At 39.2% G+C, this 23,131-nt stretch overlaps 1 protein-coding gene across 2 annotated transcripts in view; it reads left to right on the top strand.

Moving 5' to 3' along the window:
• PARVA (parvin alpha) overlaps positions 1-23,131 on the top strand; it is a 66,479-nt gene that overhangs the window by 37,935 nt on the left and 5,413 nt on the right. For both annotated transcript variants that reach the window (XM_064657307.1, XM_064657308.1), the window contains exons 2-12: positions 4,102-4,191; positions 4,290-4,360; positions 4,981-5,083; positions 7,026-7,166; positions 9,135-9,250; positions 14,183-14,241; positions 15,295-15,314; positions 16,704-16,765; positions 17,424-17,492; positions 19,250-19,351; positions 20,141-20,213. In XM_064657307.1, the coding sequence (XP_064513377.1) occupies positions 4,102-4,191; positions 4,290-4,360; positions 4,981-5,083; positions 7,026-7,166; positions 9,135-9,250; positions 14,183-14,241; positions 15,295-15,314; positions 16,704-16,765; positions 17,424-17,492; positions 19,250-19,351; positions 20,141-20,213 (906 nt within the window). The remainder of the gene's footprint in view (positions 1-4,101; positions 4,192-4,289; positions 4,361-4,980; positions 5,084-7,025; positions 7,167-9,134; positions 9,251-14,182; positions 14,242-15,294; positions 15,315-16,703; positions 16,766-17,423; positions 17,493-19,249; positions 19,352-20,140; positions 20,214-23,131) is intronic.

Below are 23,131 nucleotides of genomic sequence, written 5' to 3'. Positions count from 1 at the left end.
TGCTGGCATGGTGGGAGGAAGTCTGTTGACAGCTGATAGCAGTGGAGTTACACTTGATTACATCATAAGAAATTTGGCACGTGGAGCTGAATCAGAAGTCTGAGCAGAAATGTCCATTCTTTGTCCAGCGTTAAAACTGGGACTTGCACATTGCCAATCCACAGAGATTTGTCTGGCCCGTGTGTAACTGTTGCTTTTAAGGGTCTTGCTCTAAAAGTACATTCAGCCCCCAGTTCCACTCAGCATGGTGACTGAAAAAAAAAAAAAGCCATGAAGGACTGGATTTTATTCCTGTGTCCAAAAGGATAAAGTCTCTAATCCTACCAATATAAGCATGACGAGCATAAGTCCCATGGTAGCTGATGAACTGGGCTGTGTCTGGGTCACAGCAGAGGGTGAGAACAGAAAGGTGGTCTTAACTCTAATTACTGGGGTTATCCAGTGGCCAAGCATGCCCCAAGTCAAACAGACAACTCTGTGGATACTTTCCTTCAGAGGAACTGCCACAGGTCCCAGTGCACTGGTCTGGCAACTGATGTGGTATCGATGAACTGCTGCAGGTGCATCCCTTCCTCCCTTCCTGGGGCTTTACACTGTAAGGCTTGGAGTGGAGGTTTTACTGATGCTCCAAAGTAATTCCTCAAAGTATTTAAAAAAATTAGAGTATTTTACTTTAATTTCAGCTGCTGCAAAAATTGCCCTACTGCTGTGTTCTTTGTTTTTATTAAACGACTAAGTTGCTGAAGTGATTTTCATGAAAATTAATTAAAACAAATTAGTGAAAGGCAGCTGAAAAATTGATTCCTCTGCTGAAACTGTGGTATGCAAACTCAACCTCAATCACATATTTGTGGTTCCTCTATAAACACCTAAGTGTATAGCAGTGATTTGTCATGTTTGGGTTTTTTTATGACAATTCTTAGAAAGTGAGTCTATACTACGTAGTACATTTTCACTCACTTTACATACAGCTTGATGTAATGCATGTGCTTACTTGATCCATTTAGTAGTATTACTAATCTGTAGTCAAATCTTTGCTCTTCAGTACTGGGAAAGAATTGAAAAGATGCTGTAAGGCTCATGTTTTCTGCTTGTAGGGAACAGGAGAGCAGGTGGAGTCTTTATTATGGGATTAATACCAACCTGGGGCAGGGGTTGTGCACTGCAGAATACAGTGGCTGAGGAGGAGCTGTCCTCTCTGCAAACTGGATCCATCTGGGATCTGTGGATCATCTGGCAGTGTGTTGGGTATGTTCTGCATACGGCTCTGGCAGGTGTGCACAGTGTGTTTGCAGTTTGGGGGAGCTGCTTACAGCAGCCTATAGAAAGCAGGGCTTAGCCCCTGCTGTACAACAAATATAGCAGTTGCATTCTAGAACACATCAATGTATTAGTTCCCTGTGTGTGTTTCTTATAATTTTCCTTGTATCTTATGTTCCCTTTCCATGCTAAGATAATGGCAGGGTTTTGTTTGCTTTCTCTTATTTTCAGAAACTCTGGTAATATGATGAAGGTCATGTTATTAAAAGTAGAATGTAATAGTTGTGCACATTGGAGGACAAATGTGGGGAGGTTCAGTGGGCCTTGTAAAGAATTCCTTACATAACATTCAACCTTGAAAGGTCCGCTCAGTCTCCTTGGAGAAATGTCAGCCAGCTCTGCCAGCGGGTTGCTCCCTGGAGAGAGGAACCAAAAGCTTTCATTATTGTCCTTCACTAGGAAAATGAACTGACTGCTTTCTCCAGTGTGTCTTGCCCAAGCAGAGCTTTAAGCCCTTTGGGAGAGGGGAGCTCAGTGGAGGCAGTTGGCTTGAACAGATTTTAGTTACTATGCTCCCTCCTGGGACTGATGTGAAAAACCCCCATGTTTTCTGCCTAGGAACCTTTGTGCAGAAGTCCTGCAAGAACTAAAGATGTCAAACCAGAAAGACCTCCACGTGGTCTACCCACTGACATTTTTATGCCCATAACCATTTTGAACCAAAATAAAAATAATTTAAAAAAAAATCAAAGAGGTTAATAAAACCAACAGTTATTTTCTCCAAGGAGTGCTAATAATTCCAACAACTGCCATTAAGTGTAAACAGTTCCTGAGATTGTACATGCTAGACCAAATTCATCTTTGCTATAACTCCTCAGAACTCAGTGGAGTTACATAAGGGATTAATTTGGTCTGGTGCTCTCAGCCACCAGTTTTAGAGAATACACAACAACCGAGGGAACTATTATTGTCAACATTATTTTATGACTCTTTAGAGCTGCTCAGTATTTGTATTTTACAGATACACAAGCAGAGTGAGTGTGTGGAGTGAAGTTACGGGTTCAGTATTGAAGGCAGTGGATTTTTCAAAGATATTTTTGTTCAGTTAACAGTAATAAGTATTCCAGCAGCCATGATTGCTGTGAATCTTACATAGATGCCTGAATACAGCTACACAGATTCTTGAAACATGCACAGGCATTTCGTCAACATTTCACAAAGCGTAGAAAATATTTGGAAAGTTTTAAGTCCTGTTATCACACCAACTGACTGATTATCACAGCGTTCATGTGAAATTTAGCTACACTTACTGCATACAGGAAGCTAAGGCAGAGAGGCAAAACATCCAAAAGCTAACCTATGAGTCAGCCACAAAACACAAGATCTCTAAAGTACTTTTCTGTTTTCTCCCAACCTAAATTGTTTCTGTAATTTTCAGAATAAACTGAGGAAAGCATCAGCCAGTAAATCTGAACTATTGGATGGTGAATCTGGATCTGCACATAAATCAAACACTTTAGTTCACATCAGAAGGTGCAGACAACTATTTGAATCTACAGGACATATGTAGGATCATTGAATTAAGTTGTTTAAGTTTAAACCATGACTGGAACAGATGTGCTAACAACACCTTTTAAAGGTCTGTACTCTGGAAACTAAATGATCAAAACAACATTTTTTACTTGCCATTCGTAAGACAGCAGACAGCAAGCCTCCTTCCTGGTTTGATAAGCCAGGTTTGCACTGATTTCTTGGTTACAAAGCAAGATACAAACTTGTGGGTTCCCTCTCTGCGCAGTGCTGTGAGTTCTTCCATAGCAGCAGGATTAGTGTATTGGCTTCTTTGTGTTTATTCTTGTCTGTTAAGGAGGCATGTTTGGGCAGGAAAGGAGAGGTTTTGTCTTTGCAACCTACTGAAGTTTTGGGTCACCCAGAGGAATGAATGCTCTGAACTCTACCAGGTGCAGAACTGGTGGCAGTCCTCCTTTTACACCACTTCTCTGGATCTTTCTGTTCTTACATTCTCAGAGCATGTATTACAAGAAGATTGGTTTTTGTAGTGTTTGGGGACTTTGGCTGAGTAAGAACTCATCTGTATTTCCCAACAACTGCAGGTATCTTCAAACTATGGGATCTTGGATTACTCCTCCTTCTCCTGCGTTTGAGCTCTTTCTCAACCTGTTGCTGGACTCCACTCTCAGGCAGTACTTTTGAGGGTTCATCATCTTACACCTGTGTCTTGCTACCGTGATTTCTGCTAAGGAAAGGCCAAGGACACAGGCCAGAAGCATCCCACAGCCTGCTCTAGCTGGGCTGCCTCTGACCTGAGCAAAGGAGGTAGCTGTGAGCTGCAGCTGCACCTTCAGTCCTGAGTGGTTTCTCAGTGTGGCAACTCCTGCATGGATATATAGCCAGGCCCAGCTCTGCTCAAGTAGCTAAACTTGAAGCATTTCCAGAGCAAGGGTGACATAGCTGAGAGCAATAATCATTTCCCTCAGCTAAAATGATTCATTAGTGTTAAAATATCAGGACCATTAAAATGCAAGTGAGCCTTTTAAAATTCGAGGACAATGGGCCTTATCCTGGAAAAGATTTGAGGCAATTGCATGAATTCCAGAACCATTACCCACGAAAAATCTACTCATACAAGTAAAGGTTTATTGGCTGGACCTCCAATTTTTGTTAGCTATCCTTTATTGCTGTAATTACACCTAGTGGCTTATCTAATAGAGTCATGTTCTTATAAGGAAATTAAGACAACTAATGCTACTTTTAGCAAGAGTGAAATAGTAAGTGAAATCAAACTGAAATTTGACCAAGCTCTTCTTTTTTATTTCCTAGTATCTGAATTACAGGAAGAAGGAATGAATGCCATTAACTTGCCTCTCAGTCCAATTCCATTCGAACTAGACCCTGAGGACACTATGCTAGGTAATTCACGACAATTTTACATCTCAACATAAAAGCTTGATGTAAAATAAAGTGTCATGCTGTAATAGCTACTAATATCTTTCTTTTAAACCTTCCAGAGGAAAATGAAGTCCGAACAATGGTTGATCCGAATTCAAGAAATGACCCAAAATTACAAGAACTAATGAAGGTAATGAAAAGCATGTAAACACTCTCAGGAAAGTGAAACTATTTTTTGATGCTACCCGTGCCTCTTTCATTTGAACACTTCAAAGCACCGGTTAGGTATTAATTAAATAAAACCATCTGGTGTGCACATCCCAGTGAAATGGGTAGGTCATTCGCTGCAGCATCTTTCTCTAGATGTGGCACAGAGAGACTTAAGAATTTCAATTAAAATCCTGAGTTTAGATTCTCAGTGCCATCCCACCACCAACATAAGATCACACGGACTTTCCCTTGTCTTTTTGATTCTTGAGGTTAGAACTTCAGCAGGATGCTTCATCAGAATCAACTTCAGAATCTTTTGCTTCACAATGAAATGTTAAAATGTGACTGAAAGCAAGGGAAACATTTCACTCCAGGAGGCACTGAATCCATTGGTATTTGTCTAGACCTTGTGGTGCATTGACACAGCCACCTTAGAAGAGTCTTTCCTGTTTGCTTCTCATGGTATTTCAGGCTGTATTTTGAGCCATTGCAATTTGGTATTCTTTCTATTTTCTATTTTCATCATCGTACAAAATGACATGTGTTTTAAATTGCAAATGAATAGTCTATAATACTGCCAAATTTGTGTTTCCCATATAGGTATTAATTGACTGGATTAATGATGTGTTGGTAGGAGAGAGGATTATTGTGAAAGACTTGGCTGAAGACCTGTATGATGGACAAGTTTTGCAGAAATTATTTGGTAAGAAAAAATATACGTGCACGCTGTTAAGGCACTTTTGTCAATAAGTGGATCTCTTATTCCTACTTAGGAGCCTTGGTATCATCTTACATTTATGCCACTAAGTGATATAAAAATAGCATTGTATTATGAGGCCCTTGAGCAATAGGCTGCACGCACAGTCCTCAGAGCTGCAGTGCCATGTGTGGTGCTCTGCAGTTGATGAGAACAGCACAAAGCCTACCTGGGGTGCTAGAGAGGGAGGGTTCTTGTCTTGGCAACAGGGTTCAGTCCAATTAAATTTATTATCTGCATATGTGCTGCACAAACTTAACTGTGTTACAAGTGGAAAGTAAGTTTGAAGGAAAGGGTATTTTCAGTACAACGGTGGATGTTTTTAATCTCTGCTCATTCCGTACTGTAGTTTATTCACATTGCAAAGTTCCTCTGGAAAGCTGGAATTTCTCTCTGATTTGATGTCTGGCTTTTAATGTTGCTGAGGTAATGGTGCCCAGTGGACTGCAAACTGAGCTTCAGCTGAGAAACAGATAGAGAAAAGAAACTGCTAATGCAGAGCTGGCATGTGCTTTTTACAGTGCTGGCTTGGAAGCCATTTTCGTAGTTATTACAGCTCATAAAGTCTCCAGTAAATTTCTTTTCAGTATCTTAAATGAATCTTGAAACATCATGTGAGCACTTACAATAAAGACTACACAGACTATTCCCTTCTATGAATGGTTGAGTCATTGAATATATTGTGATGGACTGGATATGCCCCAGACTGAGCAATTTGATTCACATGGGCAGACCTCCAGTGACCTCACCCAAAATCCAAAAAATGCGTATCAGATGCAGCCTGACTCCTAAATGTCCATATAATGATCCAGCATTTATAAATTTCAGTGGAATCTTTTCTGTTACCCTCAATTCCTTGTGGATGAGGTCTATGCTAACTGAAGACTTTGGTCTTGTTGTGAGACTGATTCTGAGGAGGCACAAGAAACCCATGGAGACAGCAGTCTCTCAGGCAGGATTAGGATATATAGCAGGATTAGGAGATAGCAGTCTCTTAAACTGGTAGCTCAGGCTCGCTCCCTTTGGGAAGATACTCAGTTCCCTTTGATGAGAACAAGATCAGCTCTTACCAAATAAGATATCTCTTAATGGGATATTCTTTCATAGAAGTAAATTGATAGGTGACCAAGCATTTTGTTTCTGATGTTGTCATCTTACTGCTAAATTTTCTTTGCTTGCTGTTTAAGTTTAAACATTAAGCCACGTATGAGAGACATAGCAGTCTGTCCTAATCAGTAACACACCAATTCATAAAGTATTTTAAATTTTACTGCAAATTTTGAGTGCAGAAAAGGGCTGTGGTTTCATAGAAAGAAAATGCCTGAGGTTTTATTTGTTTTCATGCCTCCAGAAAAACTTGTTTGCATTTCTTTGGTGCATCCTTCACCTCTGTGAATATGGAATCACTTCACTTTTATCACAAATGGGCCAAGTAAAATTTTTTAATCTCCTGCATCTGAGGTAGAAGCTGGGAGGCTGAGGCTGATGAAACGAATCTGAAAGTTGGTTTCCTAGGTTTGATGGTCTGCTGTTAAAGCCACTCTCCTGCAGAGTGGTACTCTCTCATTCAGTAGCAATAGAAGTAATGGGCCATACCTCCGAGTCTGGTGCTCCCTGAAGGGAGTTTCAGCAAATATTTGTTAGCCAGTAGTGTGGCATAGGATAATACTTGGCCTTCCCCTTGGCAATGTGTAACTAAAGGGAAAATATGATCTTATCTTTAGGTGCTCAGTAGGGTGGGGGAAAGTGGCCCTGGAAGAAAACTTAAGATAATTTTAAAACTAGGAAGTCTGGTACCTCTTAAATGTACCTCTGGGTGTATGGAATATCTTTGTGTTCTTCATGGAGTTGACAACTGGTTTTCCTGTTTTTTCTTCTATCGCTTCAGAGAAGCTTGAAAGTGAGAAGCTGAACGTTGCCGAAGTTACTCAGTCTGAAATTGCTCAGAAACAGAAGTTACAGACAGTGCTTGAAAAGATCAATGAAACTCTTAAACTCCCCCCAAGAAGCATTAAATGGAACGTTGACTGTAAGTTGTGTTTGCTATGCCGCTCTCATTTGTTGGCAGCTGGGAGTTTATAGGTGCTATCTGGAATTCTGAAATATCCAATGATAAGGGAAGGCTGAAATTTGTTATTTATGGTAGGAACTGCTCTGAAGGGCATTTCCAGATATGGTTCACTCTTTACTGGTGCTCAGCCTTCAGTTTCAATGACCTGTCCTCTCAGAGTCTGTCAAAGTATGGTGGTTTTGCTCTGAAGACCATGTGCATACCAGCTTAAGTTTTCTGTTACCAAATAGGTTTGTCGAAACAAGCAAGTACCTGTATAAATACAGTAAATAGGCAGAAGGAGGGTTAGGTCCTAGAACTCTTTGTTTGTGTAAAATTTGCAGCATTGATGGGAATAATATTTCCTGATCATTTAAGACAAAATCTGAGCCACTAGTTTTGATTACAAAACTCTCATCAAGGTTAGTTTTGAGTCCTTCCTTTTTTATGTATTAAAAATGAACATAGCAATATCTAACAGAAATGCCTTCAGTGGCCCAACACGAGACATTCTGGTGCACATGTGTTGCAGAAAGCAGGTTACCAGCTTTAGAAAATTAGGCCTCTTAATCTGTTTTAAGATTGGTTTTGAGAATCATTTCATGCTGGTGAATACCTTGACCAGTACATAGCAGTTTCCCTGTCTCTTGTACCTGTTTTGAGCTGAGCAGTTTTGTGTCCTGTTCCATTCACAACAAATTAGTGAGAGGTAGAGAAATATCTCAAGAGATGAAGAGTGAACATTAGGCATTCTGATTTGCCCCTTTGTGTGGTCCTGCTGAATTTTCTGTCCCCTTCCCTTTTCAGCCTCCCCCCAGGTTTTTTCCATTCTCTGTTTTGCAGCTGGAGGCAGGGTGTGTGGAGTGGCCCAACAATTTAACTTCTAGTTTTAATTTAATGTTTTACATGTGTTTTAGAGCTGAAGTAAGAGATAGACAGCAGCAGCTGGACCCAGCTGTGGCACACACCAGTGCCAGGCAGACAGACATCTTTGTAGTGCTCTCTTAAAGCACCTCATCCATGACCGCTGGCACACCACCAAAATTTGACAGCAATGCCACATTTTATATGAATTGGTATCTCCATGGTATAGCTGAGACTTGCATTGGAAGATAATGAAGAAGCATATTTTAGTGCTTTACCAGTGAAGTAAGGTAGGAGTTATTGGTTAGTTCAAGACAAGAAACTTTAAGTGCACTGTACCGTAGCTATGAAAGACCATTTAGGAATACTGCTCTGAGGAATGCAAAAACAAAATAGAAGAAGAAAGGCAATAATAAGAATTAGAAATTATTCACTTTCATGCCAATGGCTTGATACTTGATTAAGGATTTCCTACAGCATGGCTTTTGATATCTTGTAAGTTGTGTTAGTGTTAACTATCCCTATGAAACCTGCTGTGAAAAAGCTTCAATAACAGAACTATAACAACTTCATGAGGAATGTTTGAGTCATTGAGTTTAGTAAGTTATTGCTTAAGGCTTCTGCCAAAATAGGCTCATTTATCATCCTGCAGACATTGTGACACTTAAAAATGAATAAGTGCATGTTATGAGTACAAAAATATCTTTCTGATAGTCCATAAATCCTTATTGAAATAAAAGGAATAAAGGAGAGGCAAGGAGAATGCAGAGACGGCACTTAAACTGCCGTACGTGAAATCTGGCTTTTGGATTAGCTTTAGATTTCCATCTGCATAAGCCTATGGCATCCAGACATGGTGCAAAGAGTAGCACTTCAGTGCTGACACACGTTGCTGACTGGGTCTCATTCTCACAGCCTGTCGAGCAGGAGGAGCTCAGTAGAGACAAGGTGCCTTAAAAGTGCCCCCGGCTCCAGGTGGTAAGAGGAAAAGAGTCCCATCATCCCTACATCCTAAGAAGTAAAAAAAATATGTGCCCCAGTTACTTTGCAGTTTGTAACTTGTGCTTTTGATATCTATTTCAGCTGTTCATGCTAAAAGTCTCGTAGCAATACTTCATCTTCTGGTTGCATTATCTCAGTATTTTCGAGCGCCAATCAGACTCCCTGATCACGTGTCCATTCAGGTGGTTGTTGTGCAGGTAAGAGAGGTGTTAAACAGGTAGTGTTGTGAAAATGACTGAGGGGTTTCTTGAGAAATGCATCTGGAGTTTCTGTTTGGATGGGCATGTGTGTGTCTCTTTGGCTGGTGAGAAACACGTGTGCATCTTCTCTGCTGACAGTGCTTCAACCAGAAAAAGGCAGAAGTGCTTTCCTAGATTGAGCTGGGGCTCAGAATACCTTATTTTGATTGTGAAGTGGCCAGACTGTGACATTAAAAATATATGAAGCATTATTTTTGTTGGAATGTGTTTATCACTCAGTGTGATCTCTAGAATTATTATTTTTCCCATTTTTTGACGGTCTTCTCACTTGTGTAGAGATTCAAATCATTCTTGGCACTGAATGATGAATTGTCACTGTTTATTACATTCAGATTCATGTTAGGTGACTAAATATTCTTTTTCAGCCTTGTGCATACTAATTCAGTCTGATTACAGTGTTGGTTTTCTCACAAGCACGCAAAAAACTCCCCATCAACTAAATCTTTTTTGTCAGTCGGTCTCGTTATTAGAGCCTCATCCATTCAAACTCTTTATGTTATTCTGTCCATCATTTTTCTTTCAGTTGGACTTGTGCTTGCCCTGTCTTACTTGGCCTCTTCCCATTTAATCTGCTTTTCTTTCTCTCCAATTAACTTTGCCTTTATTTTTCATACTGTAACTGTCTTTATTTATGCCTTTTAGCTGATGTTACCCTGAAGTAACTGGTGGAAAGAGCTATTGCTAAAGTTTTGTGTGACTGAAAAATCTGTGAGACAGATCTGAGAAACTATCAGCTCTTTTTTCCGGCATTCAAATAGGACAAGATTTGTAATTTGGGGAGAAATCTGAAGGAGAGTCTGGTAAATGTATCACTGGTGCCTGGTAATGACTCATTGACTCTCAGATTCTGCTTCATGGGTTTCTCTAGAGATAGGGGAACCCCAGAAATCTGCATTTAGGCTTCAGAGGAACATAGTTTTCAAGCACTTTCCTTTGGCTATTGTAGAAGTGTTATTTACACTGCTTTATCTCCAAGTTCCACCAAAACCAACTTAAGAAATCGAGAGTACAGTGGGCAGGGCATCTTTATGCTGAGAAACTAAACAAGAAAAAGAACACAGTCCTACAGGGGAGAAGCAGATCTTCTGCTGTCGCTCCACACATCCAGACAAAATTCCCATTGAAATCAGTGGATATAATTGTCTTCTTGTTTAATAGGCTAATGTAGTTCAACAGCAAATCCACTGAAGTCAGTACAGATAAACCAATTTAAAAACAATAAGTAGTGGGAGAATCTGGCTCACTGCTTTGCCTCTTAGTTGCACAGCTGTAGCTCAGGCGCCAGTGAATTGTGGAGAAGCATTTGCAGCAGAATAAAATCCAAGTAATGTTGAGGAAGATTTTGCCCTGCAGACCCCAAGCTGGGTGAAAGCCACTCAGTGGAACTCCAAAGCTGTGCTGATTCCTATTAACAGAGGGTGGGGGCCAGTATACTTACTGTAATTGTTTGAGACATTTATCATTTTTATTTTATGCTGAGTGGGTTTTTTTATGCTTGTTTCTTAAATCTGTCTTTCATGTCCCATGGGACTGATTCTGTGTAATGCATCATGTACCCTTTGAACTGAATGGAGGTTTTAATCAACAGTCAGCAGATCCTAAAGCCTAATTTAGTGGTCAGACTTGCACACCTCAAGTTCTAAACTCTCATACATTCTGTAAAGTAAGGTCAAGCCTAGGGAAGCTTAACAAACTATGTGGTAGCTGGTTTTAAATTCTGCCAAATATGGTTCAATGAAGAGAACAGTAGAGAGAGGGAAATTAAAAGAAAAAAGTACTTTTATGAAGTCTTTAAGAAGGACTAACTTAATTCATTTCATGATTTTTCAAGGTGCAGGAACACATAAAATCTGAGGGTTGCCATGTTGGCTGGGTGTAGTTCATTGAAATAGAAACAAAGATATTTGTGAAACAAAAAAAATGTGCTTGTGCCCAACAGGTTCTTATGAAAGCTTGTTTCCTTTGGCTGTTTTGTACAAAAGCTGTTAGCAATGAGAGTAATATGAAATCTGTGTTATGAGCTGATTTGGGAAAAAATGTGATAGTTGGACCTTCTGTAGCTATTCTGTTATATTATTTTCTTTTCCTTCCATACTAACGGAATGAATAACTTTGAACAAAGCCCAGGCTTTGTCTGATCGTATCTACTGAAACAAGGGAGAGCTTTTTTGGAGAGCTGGATCTTGTCATCAAGTTGCCTCTTTTTAAAAATTATTTATTTATGCCGTCCATGAATGATTAGATGACAGATTGTTTGTGTGCAAGAGATGTAAGTCAGAGAGCATAAGAATGCACTGGCAGAGCAGCCAGAATGGCTGCAGTATATTCTGGGACAGCAGTTCTTGGGTGCCTAAACTACTCTTAGGCAAAGCTAGGAAATTGGTGAGATTAGATGAAGGTGTACATCACAAGCTTAGCTGGGGATCACTGGTCCCACTACCTGGGAAGGTCTGAAATGTTTAAGAGCAGCATTGGCTCCATGTTCCCAAGAAGTCTTTTTCTGAACCTGTGACAAATGTGTTTCTTCTTTCAAGCTCCAGAATAATTCTGCATTTCATTTGGGGCAATTATAAAACATGATCCTCCAGATGAATGGATAGCAACAATACATAGGCAAAAAGCCATCCAAGTAGTGGGAAGGTTTTCAAAGTGTGATTTCTTTCTGGGAAATGAAGCGGTTGGCCCTCAGTTACATAGAACTGCTGACACAAAGGGAGATGAAGAAAAGACCTTTTCCATTTCCAGACGTCCTACCCAGATTTCAGATGTATTTTTTAGTTCTAGTGGTAGTTGACAACTTAAAATGGTAAGTGATTAGGAAGATCATCATGGCTTTTTGTGGAGTCTTTCAGGTGTGAAGGAAGAAAATGCCAAGCTTGTCCACTAAAGTCTCCTGTTGTCACTGGAAAGTGCACCCAGCTTTTTTTTTTTTTAATGGGGAGTTAATTCATGCTTCATTTCTCAGTGACTTTCAAATAGTAGTGTTGATTTTTATAGTTTGCTATTTCAGTTGTAGCCACTGTTGCCTTTAAGGAACATGCTGGACAGTCTTTCAGTCCTCAAAAGGACCTTTTTTTGCTCTCATACTACCAGCCTGGTCACTGAAAAGTACAGATACCATTGCTGTGATGCTCAACTCTTCTAGGATATGAGAGCAATAGAACTTTTGCTGCAGAAGGCATCATTGGCATGTCAGAGTCATCATGAGGAGGAAATAAAAGTTTCCTTTCACCCTGCAGCAAAGGGAAAAATAAACAAAAATCTCAGAGAGGAATTCTAACTGGAATTAGCATGAACTGGATTGTAACTTGAAGTACAAGCACTTACTACTGTCTGCACAAGCTGGAAGTGAAGATAGCCCTAAATCATATCATTTTTCTTCAGATTTTCAAGATATGTGACAGAAGATATCTCAGCAGCTGTTCTGTGCCCCCTCTTTCAGTATGTAACATGCTGGACTCCACTCTGTCTTTTTAATGTTCCAAGGTCCTTCTTGAATGCATTTTTTACTGTGTTCAAGATACTTAGTAACAGAACCTTAAAAAATATTGTGGAACCCCCCTGAAACTATCATCTAGCTAAAAGGACAGTTTAGATTACCCCAGGTCCCAGTCTGGAGTGACCCAGAGGGTGCTGTGTTCAACTTTCTTGCAGAAAGAAAGATATTTCTTCATGTATTTTAGTAATGCTTTATAGAAATAACAGACTCAAGGCTGGCTAAATCCTCAGCACATCATAAACTGAGGACTGCCTCAGGTAGGGATGTGCTATCTTCTCCAAGGCAAGAAAGAGCAGCAGCCGAAGTTCACATGCCGGGAAGGACTTTTCCAAAACGTTATTCTCCTTTTCTATGTAGAAGGCAAGTCTAGGACCAGCATAAATTTATTTTTCTCATTTCCTTTTATGACAGGGAGCGAAGAATCGTGAATAATTGCCTAATGTCTAGACTTTACATGCAGCCGTCAGCGTCCGCCTGACTTTTTTTTTTTCCTTTATTGCAAAATTTTAGTAATAACCAGCGAACAGAATTAACAGAGAGAACACAAAGAGAGGCAGAACATATGTGCGGTATTTACGCCGCCGCCAGATGTGACTGCGATCATCAGCACGCTGGAAACAGTGTCAAAACTTTTCAGCTTCTTCGTTTTCCAACTGACTCAGACAGCAACCATTTGAGTTGGGTTCTGCCATGTTGTGTGCAGCCTCTGGGCAAAGCCCACGCTCAGCACCACGTACGAAGGGCTTCTCACATCTCAACGTTGGAGTCAGTGCTTGTATTAACACAGGGCAACTGGGGGCTGGAGCAGGCTGTGAGTGTGAATGGAAGCTCCAGTTTGGTTTTCCATCAGAGGCAAATAGAGCTCTTTGTCTGGAGAGGAGTCAGGAAAGGGAAACACTGCGGCGAAAAAAGGAAAGAGCGTGAGCAGGGCAGAAAGAACAAATAGCCTGGGAGCAAGATTTTTGCGAAAGAGAAGCACGGGCACCATCTGCCAAAGCTGTTCATTGAAATACAAGGTTTAATTCAGCTCACCTAGGCATACCTCTACTAAAATACTTACATATGGCTTTAGGTGTTTCGAATGTCTTGCTGAATTGGGGCCTTTAAAAGAAAAGTGAATTAGGAACAATGGAGAAAGGAAAAGAAATACTTCCTTCTGCAGGTGGAGTTTCAAGTTTCTCGTTAATGTACAAAAGAGTTTTCTGAAATACTTGCAAGGTAAAATAATATATTACTGTAAGCTTGTTTAAGAAAAGTTCTTATTTTGCAGGCTTTTTATCTAATTACTTTTGTGGATCACAAATAAATTTTTACCGTACCCTAAGCATTAAACTTTACTGAGAAAAATGTCACTTTTTTATTTTTTCCAGAAACGAGAAGGAATCCTCCAGTCTCGACAAATCCAAGAGGAAATAACTGGTAACACTGAGTATGTCAACACCACTTTTGCCAGCAGTTCAGTAATTGAACACAGATGCGTCTCAGAAACTCAAACATTTGCTGATATTTAGATTTCAGTATTGGGGTTCCGGGGAAGATGATGCATCAGCCAGTGACTGCATTTTAGCCTTTTCAAGAGCTGCAAACATGCATCTAAAAATACAGAAGGGGGAGGAAATAGAGAGGAGGGGAACTAAAAACAGGAGATCAGGGTAGAAGAGAAGACAGAGTGAAGATATACAAAATCTCTACATTGTATTTATCTACTATTAATTTATTTCTATTTTTATTCTATTTATTTTTATTTTATTAAATAGTCCTTCAAACAAACAAGGAAGACATGCCTCATTCTTTTCTGTTGGTTTTTACTTGATAAAGAATGAGATTTGTTCAAAAATATGACTATTTTTACGTGGTTTTGACTTTGGGAATGTGAAATGACAGTAGTAAGCCCTGTATGTGTCATCTCACTGAACAATTTATAACAGAAAAGTTATTCCAAACCAACAGAGAACAATAGTAGAATATTCTGGTTTCTAACTGAATGGAGAGAAGCTGTACTATTGATTTATTATTATCTGTATGGATTTGTTTATGTGTGATATTTATATGAGGGATCAACTGGAGCAAAATGCTTCAGTCCTTAAGAACCCAACCCAAGTCTTGTTTTGGCTGCAATTGTATTATAGTTGGTGTGTTAAATTCAGCTTTTAAGAAGAGGGGCAAGTTTTACAAAATCGACATGAAAAAACCTTCTTCACTCAGGCAAGGTGTGTTGATTTGGTTCAAAGTAGAAAATATGAGATCTGGCCTCCTGTGAGACTTTAGTGAAGCCAAGAGATAGCTGATAGACTCCAGACTAATCCAGATTCTCAGTTGGAGTATCTTAATGAAGGTTTTCTTAGTTCCATGGATCCACTCCAGTATCCACTAAGTTGATGATCTGACCATGTATACTGTTTTCTTTTGCAGCACAATATCTGTAAGTGAATTATATATAACAGTGTTTTGTTCTTTTTCTTTTTTTTTTGTTTTCCTATAGGGCTTTATCAGGAAGGCATGGTAAGTTCATTTGATTATTATCTTTTCCTTGAGGCAGCCAAAGCATACATTAGTTCTGCAGTGGGTGGTCACTTTGATCAACCTGCAAGGAAGTAGAGGATTTAAAGTTGCCCTGGCAAATATATGCACCACAGGCTATTGTGGCAGTTAGCAAAAGGGGAAAAAAAACATCAAAATCAGTCTGACCATCTTTAAAACACATTTTATTGCGTTTCAGCACATGTTAATTTGCAGGTGCTTCGTGGTTTAACCTCCAGAACGTTACTGTAATAATACTGATGGTTATAAGTTCCCAGCATAATGTAAAATGGTGGCTTATCATGAACCAGCTTGTGAACATGATGATATTCTTACATCCATTACCTACTTACACTTTAAAGACTTGGAGTCATCATTCAGCAGCCCTACACACCATGCAAGGTCCTGTGCCTGGCAGGTCTTACTGCCAGGACTGAGACTGGCCAGATGCCTGGCCAGCAGAAAACACTCACCTGAGCAGCTTAGGGGGAGAATTTAGCTTTTCCTTCTTTATTTTTTACCACCAAGGATTTAGCTTTTGCTTCTTGTATTATTTCAATGGCTGCCTTGGAGCTGATTTAAAAGGCTTCGTGAATGACTTCTTTTCCCAATGATATCCCTGAGCAGTCTTATCTTGTATAAAGTCTGCCTTCTATAAATGCCTTTGGATCTACTTTAGGGTTTTTTTAATTGAGGAATATGAATGTAACTGTTTATGGAGTCACTTGGTGATTGTCAAAATGAAAAATGCTCAGAAAAGGCTCTGGTGGCTTTTTTTTTTTTAATTATTTTTTCTGTTGTCTTCAGAAGGTCACTACAGTAGCACTCCTGTCATGCTACTGTGGGTTACCTGTACTGCAGATAATGTCCTAAATTGCATATCAGAATGGCCCAAAACATCTATACAAAGGGTTGTATTGCAGATGAGTAATCATAGGCCTGCTTGAGTTGCTTAATACCACAATGCAGTCAGTAGCCCATGGGAAAAAATCTTCATCTGTAGATGTAGTGGCTCTGATGTAAACTCCTGTTGTTCTGCACAAAATGATTTGGTTACTTAGCTACCTGTATCTGGCTGTTAAAGGTTTTATGCATAAAGATACTACTCTTTGTTCACTTTTGAGAAACAGGGTCATTAGGTAATCCAAATCCTACTTGAAAATTATATTTTTTTTAAATAATAGAGAATAAGTTACTAGCAGCTTGTAGCAAGAGAGCAGCATGAAAAATACATGGTACTTGCAATACAGAGACTATACTGAAACATTTTGCTGGCTGTGTTGTCTCAAATGAGTATGTGTCTCAGTAAGTGTTTATTCTGCACTGGAACAAGTGCTGCTCAGTATGTTAATATCACTGAATGTTTTTCAGAAAGAGATGCATTCGACACTTTATTTGACCACGCTCCAGACAAGCTCAATGTAGTGAAAAAGGTTGGAAGGTTTTTATTTTTGAAATACATAATGTATGCATGTGCATTCTTGTGTGTCTCTGTTTGTATGTCTGTAGTGAGTGTGTGTGGATAGAATGTGTAATTGGCATAGTTTGCATACATTAAATATGTATTATGCTTAAATGTACAAATTCACGATTATGATATTACTTTTTATTTAATGTTTAGCAGCATGAACTTAACTTTGGAACACACAACAGCATATACTTATCAAAGGTTCCTTCAAAAAAGTTCTCACAAAGTGTTATGTTGAGTACAACCCAACTGGTACATTGACTGTACTGATGCCAAAGAGATACCCAGTTTACAACTACTAGAGGCCTGACCTAGAGTATTTTGGCTGCTGTCAAATTTGAGTGGAGTCCAACTACCTACTTCTCTGTAGTCTGCTGCAAGTGTTTGTTTTCTATGTTTTAACAGTATATTTTTGTTACATTATCACACTTGTTTTATTTCTGTTCTTCGTTCTTGGAAAAAGAATTTTATTTTTTTTTTAGTGTCACATTTCAGTTTTAAAACTTAGAGACTGTGTTACAGTCTCCTCACTCGTGCACTCTCTTCTGAGTGGAGTTCATACTGATTGTGTTGGACTGCTGCCCTACTGAATAGGCCTTCACTACACTGTTTTCATATTTCAGACTCTCATCACCTTTGTGAACAAGCATCTGAATAAGCTGAATTTGGAGGTGACTGAGCTGGACACGCAGGTAGAATTTTATAGCCTTTCTTAAAGGGAAGAGATAGTTGCACTATGATAGTTGCTCTATGCCCCCAGCTTAACCCAGAAATTTCATTGAATTGTTATTGATTGAGCTCTAAGTTTTTATTTCAGCATGAAACCCTTCATTTCTAAATATGCTTATATGAGGAACATCCTCACCAATTAAGCATCTAAACCAACTTTTTACTTTCACTAGCATAAAAATTAATTAGCAAATGCTCCCCTTTGGGTGCTGCCAAGGGCTGTAAGGAGAACCTGCTTGTTTTGGTCAGGAGAGAACTCCGTCCGCTTGGTTTGATCCAACGTCAGGCTGAGCAGTTGTTTCCTGCCTACCTTTCCACAAGCACGTGGTCACATGGGATTACAATGGCTCTATTCAGTGAGATACATTCTCCAGAGTAAAGCTACTCAAGTGTACAGGCAGCTGTACAGCTGGGCTGCAGGCTTGATTGCACCACGGAAATAATGCGGTGCGTGCTCTTCTTTCTTGTCCTCAGCTGCTAAATTGGCTGAAAAGGAGCTAAAAGAAAAGCTTAATCCTGCTGTATTAATACCTCCCCAATTGCAGCAGTTATCATAAGAAAATTACGGGGTCAGGCAGGAAGGGGTGGTATCTGCACTATCAAAAAAGCCCAGGCATCTTCAGGTCAGGCTTTATTTGATGTCTTGATTCATGTTATTAACAGTCTCCGCTTTATTTAAATAGCTATCAATCAGACAGAGATTTTTTCAAAGGTAAAATCAAGATTTAGATGGAAATAATGTGTAAAGGCTTTCAAAAGGGCATTCCCTATACCTGCTTATTGTATTGTTTACTTTGGGGAAAAATGTATTATTCAAATGTACCTAGAAACTCCTTAAGCATTTATGCAATACGGTATTCCCTAAGATGAGAAGACTGTGTTTCTATCAGTTGGAAGAAAATTTCCTTACCTCAGGAAAGTGATGGGTCGCTTCAGATAACTCAGTTTGAGTGTGGAGATACCTCAGTGCACTAATAGACCTGATGTCACAGGGGTAGAATTGAGAGGCCTTTGACAAAACCATGAAACATAAAATGTTTTGGGTTGGAAGGGACACATTCCACGAGACCAGGTTTCTCCAGGCTCCATCCAGCCTTGCTCAGTTCCAGGGATGAGGCATCCACAACTTCTTAGGGCAACCTGTTCCAATGCCTCACTGTCCTCACAGTAAAGAATTTCTTCCTAATATCTAATCTAAACCTGCTCTCCCTCAGCTTAAAGCCATTCCCCCCTTGTCCTGTCACTACATGCCCTTGTGAAAAGTCCCTCTCCAACTCTCTTGTAGTCCCTTTAGGCACTGGAAGGTGCTACAAAGGTCTCCCTGGAGCCTTCTCTTCTCCAGGCTGAACAATCCCAGCTCCCTCAGCCTGTCTTCACAGGAGAGGTGCTCCAGCCCTCTGATCATCTTCGTGGCCTCCTCTGGACTCGCTCCAACAGGTCCATGTCCTTCTTATGGATGTTGCTATTTTTTTAGATAGAAATGAACATATATCATAGCAATTAGATATCTTCCTCTGTAATTACAGACACTTAAAATTAGACATAACAGAACTAATTAAATAGTATCAAAGAAGTGAGATTACATCTTTTAGATGCAATTTAAAATATTTGTTTTAGTAGTTTGCTGACAGTTCTGCATTAGACAATATATATCTTGTTCATTAAGAAAAGCAATGAGATATTTTTTCAGGAAATGTACTGAGAAATGTCTTTTTTACAGTTTGCAGATGGTGTGTACTTAGTCCTCCTAATGGGTCTCCTAGAAGGCTATTTTGTTCCCCTGCACAGCTTTTTCTTGACTCCTGATAGTTTTGAACAAAAGGTAATTAGATTGTATTTTTCTGTTAAAAACAAACAAACATATAAACATGTCTAGTTTTACAAGGATGACATAAATTTTTCCACGTAAGTTTGATGTTGATAGTTGAAAGAAAGGACTGTACTGGTAACCATTTCCAAGCGTTTAAAAAATCTCGGTATAAATACTTATCTGGAATAAAACAGAAAATTATATTAATGATGGTGTGGTTAGCAAGTACTAACAGATTTTGGCAGCCACTGTGTGATGCTGTCATTGAACGAGACTTACTGTTCATTAAGTGCATATAGGGTTACATACAAGAATTGATGACAGAACTGATTTTTTTTTTATGCCCAAAATCCAAGACACATTTAATGTTTGAAAAGTTTAATGGGTTTTGGAAGCATAAAGGCATATATGTACAATGTGTCAATTTGAGACCAACCATTACCTCAGTGTCTGTTGCTATCCAGGCAGTTCAGCTGTCTGTTCAAGACAAGAGCACTTCATGGGCCGTCATGTTCCAATTTTTATACTTGAGGGAGGTGGGCTATTCTTACTTGTAAGTAGTTTTTCTGTGGGTAATGTTAGTTTGTATGTTATCTTTCAATTAATTTTGTATTTCTGAAATCACCATCAGCCTAAAACACCAAAACAATGGATTGTCTGGATTCCATGAACCAAATCTTCTGTTCATAAATGAAGCCCTGACGGTTTTTTCCTTCTGCACCTTTAAATAGGTCTTGTTTTGAACATTTGTACTATAAAATATAAAGTTCACAATAGTGACTACCTTCATTATATTACTAGGTCCTCAACGTATCCTTTGCATTTGAGCTAATGCAAGATGGTGGATTGGAAAAACCAAAGCCAAGACCAGAAGGTATCTATTCTACCTTTTTTGTATCTCCTTAAAAATTTGCATTGGGTCCAGATGCTACAGGGTTATGGGATGGCTAAGTGAAGGTTAAAACATTAATCAAAGAGCAAAAGGCAAGATACGTTTTGAGCTGCTCGAGTAACTCTGTATTTTAAATGGCTGATAGATACACTTTTTCAAATTCTGCAGCAGTTCCTTTCTTCAGTGGCCTGGGTAAAATTTGTATGACCACGTATATGCAGTAATATTCAAATATTCACTGAAAGGAAAAGAATACAGGTGTGAATGGTGTCACTGTCAGATATGAATTGCTACAATTGCTTCATTTTCCCCCATACCGTAACTTCATACTAAACCTCAAGTATTCCAATGTAATTTACAAGATTTTCACAAAAGAGGGAGATGTGGAAGAAATTGTTCACACAACTGCCTTTGAATGCAGAACCTAATAGTGCATATTTAAATTAGGTACAGAGTTGGAGACTGAAAGTAAAACATGTCTTCGAGGAGGATAAAGGTTCTGCTGCTGGCTTTAGCAGCACCAGTGTTCCACTCCTCTTTGTTCTTATAATTACAGTGTTTAAATCCAGCTGTTTGGTCTGGATACAGAGCCCTTGATTCACCATGGTGTTGATTCACCATGTTCTTGTGGCTACTCCTATAAGCAGTTACCACTTCTTACCATGCAGGAGCTGGACATGCAGCTTCTGTTCCACTCCTCCTAACCTGATAGCTGGGTTTCTGCTGGTTGCCCACCATAATAATTAATACATAAATGTGTGTTTTCAAGACCAGTTGCAGATTCACATTATATGGTGCTCACAGTCTTTTCCTGCTGTAATACTGGATTGTCATTCCCCAAGGAGCTGATATGATCTGTTGCTTCTAATAGTAAGAACTCTCTGGAGATTCAGGCAAACGTTGCCGAATCAGGTTCTGCTCCATTCTACTTATTTTCCATCCCTCCCAACTCCTGGGAGCAGCAGGCATATGCACACACACAAAATGATGCATCTCAGTGTCAAGCCTTTGCCACCTGTACATTAAATCTGGACCTACCCAGCCTATTTTTTTACTTCTTTTGATTGTCTGAACTCTTATCCACAATCACGCTTAACTAAATGACTGGTGAGTATATCACAAACCTTTATGTTTGAAATAGTCAAAAGGGAGAAGGGGGAAACAGTGAAATCTAGGGATCCAAGTAAAACAGAGAGTATCTGTGATCCCTTACTCCCCATGGAGGTTTAAAATTCTTATGGCATTTAATTTTTCAGGTATTTATTGCTCTAGGGGACAGCTAATTTTTCCAGTATAAATCAAGCCATAAGGATATTTCAGCATATATAAGACATTTCTTGTGCAATTATTGAAATGCTTAATATGAAACTTCCTGCCCAATGTGAATGGAAAAACACATCTGTTTTATGTGTTGTTACATTGGGCACAATGCCTGTACTTAAAATTTCCAGTGAGCAAAAGAGTATTGAAAAGGATCTTACCCTAAATGTGTACACTAAATTCTCTTTAAATTCCTACAGTGTTTCTTTGAGGTTCTTGAGGAAAAAATATGCTGAAAAGTGCTTTAGAATATGAAAAACATATTTAGTGGAAAAAAGAATGCAGTTAAATAAATGAGTATAAAACCCAATGATTTTTATGGGGTCAACAGTTTATTTGGGTTATTTGCAATATAATTGAAAAGGTATTAAAAAGCTTTCCGTGACCTTTTACTTTAAAAATGGCTGGAACATTAATCTACTGAGTCTATAACGAATTCATTTGCAGTCTGAGCTTTTTCAGATTAGTTCTTGAAATGTGTACATCGAAGCCAAACTCAAGCTTCTCTTTTTGAAACTTGCAACCAGTAAAATGTTGTACATGCCAGTCAAATGCATGAAGCAATGGAAATAACTCATCTTTCTTTGGGAGCGTGCTTCTTTCAGTTTGGGCCTTTCTGTGCCATTCTGTTGTGGTGGTGGAGTCTCCTGGTATCTTTGCAAAGACCTAACAAAGTTATGTCTTTATTAATTTGGAGGTGTATTAGGAAAAAAAGGTGTTATGCACCTTGCTCCTGGCCTGAAAGAGGAAACTTCCATGTTACATGCAAATGATATTGCAGATTATAGCAAGAGGTACCTTTCCTGTAGGTTTTGGCATTTCCTCTTCCTGTTATAACCAAGCATTTTTGATCTGATTTTTTTGAGAGCCACAAAACCCATCATGGGTGTGGTTTCATGGCCATGCATCAATCTAGGCTTGAGTGTTTTCACCCTTTGTCCATGGATGTCGGTTTGCCACGTAGCCGATATCTTTGGCCCTTCAAAGTTTGCATACTTTGGGACACCACGTGTAAGTTTGATTGGATTAATTCTTCAAAGGATGAGCCCTTTACATTCTGTGAGAAACAGCACTGTAGATACCTACAACAGCAAAACTCTCTAATGATTACCTACACCATTTACCAGGCTTATGTGGAAGTTTTGAAGGTAAGGGGGAGTATCCACACCATCTGCTATACACCTTCATGGCCAATTCCAAGACCAAAGTCAGAAATCTGAGTTCCTATATGGTCAACAGAAAGAGATAGGACAATACTAATTCTACTCAGTTCTTTCTGAGGGCAGTTCCAAATCCCTGTTTGAGACTAAATGTTCCTTGCAGCACTAGCGTAGACTGCTGCAGTAGTACTTGTCAGTTTGTTTTATAGATTTCTTGTGAAATAATATTGACTTTCTGAAGAACTTCTCTTTGAAACAGAAGGTATTCATTAGCTTTTTGTTTCATATAAATCCCTTACTTTAGATGTTGAGTTTCTGAGGACTGATTCAGCCGTGTATGTCAGCTAGCTCAAAGAATTTTCAGAATTGTCTTCAAGGAGCACTTGTATACCTAGCTTCCTTAGATCCTTTGGAAAATTT

The sequence above is a fragment of the Pseudopipra pipra genome, chromosome 6 (assembly GCF_036250125.1).
Source record: "Pseudopipra pipra isolate bDixPip1 chromosome 6, bDixPip1.hap1, whole genome shotgun sequence".
Lineage (NCBI taxonomy): Eukaryota > Metazoa > Chordata > Aves > Passeriformes > Pipridae > Pseudopipra > Pseudopipra pipra.
This window is presented reverse-complemented; position numbering and strand designations above follow the sequence as displayed.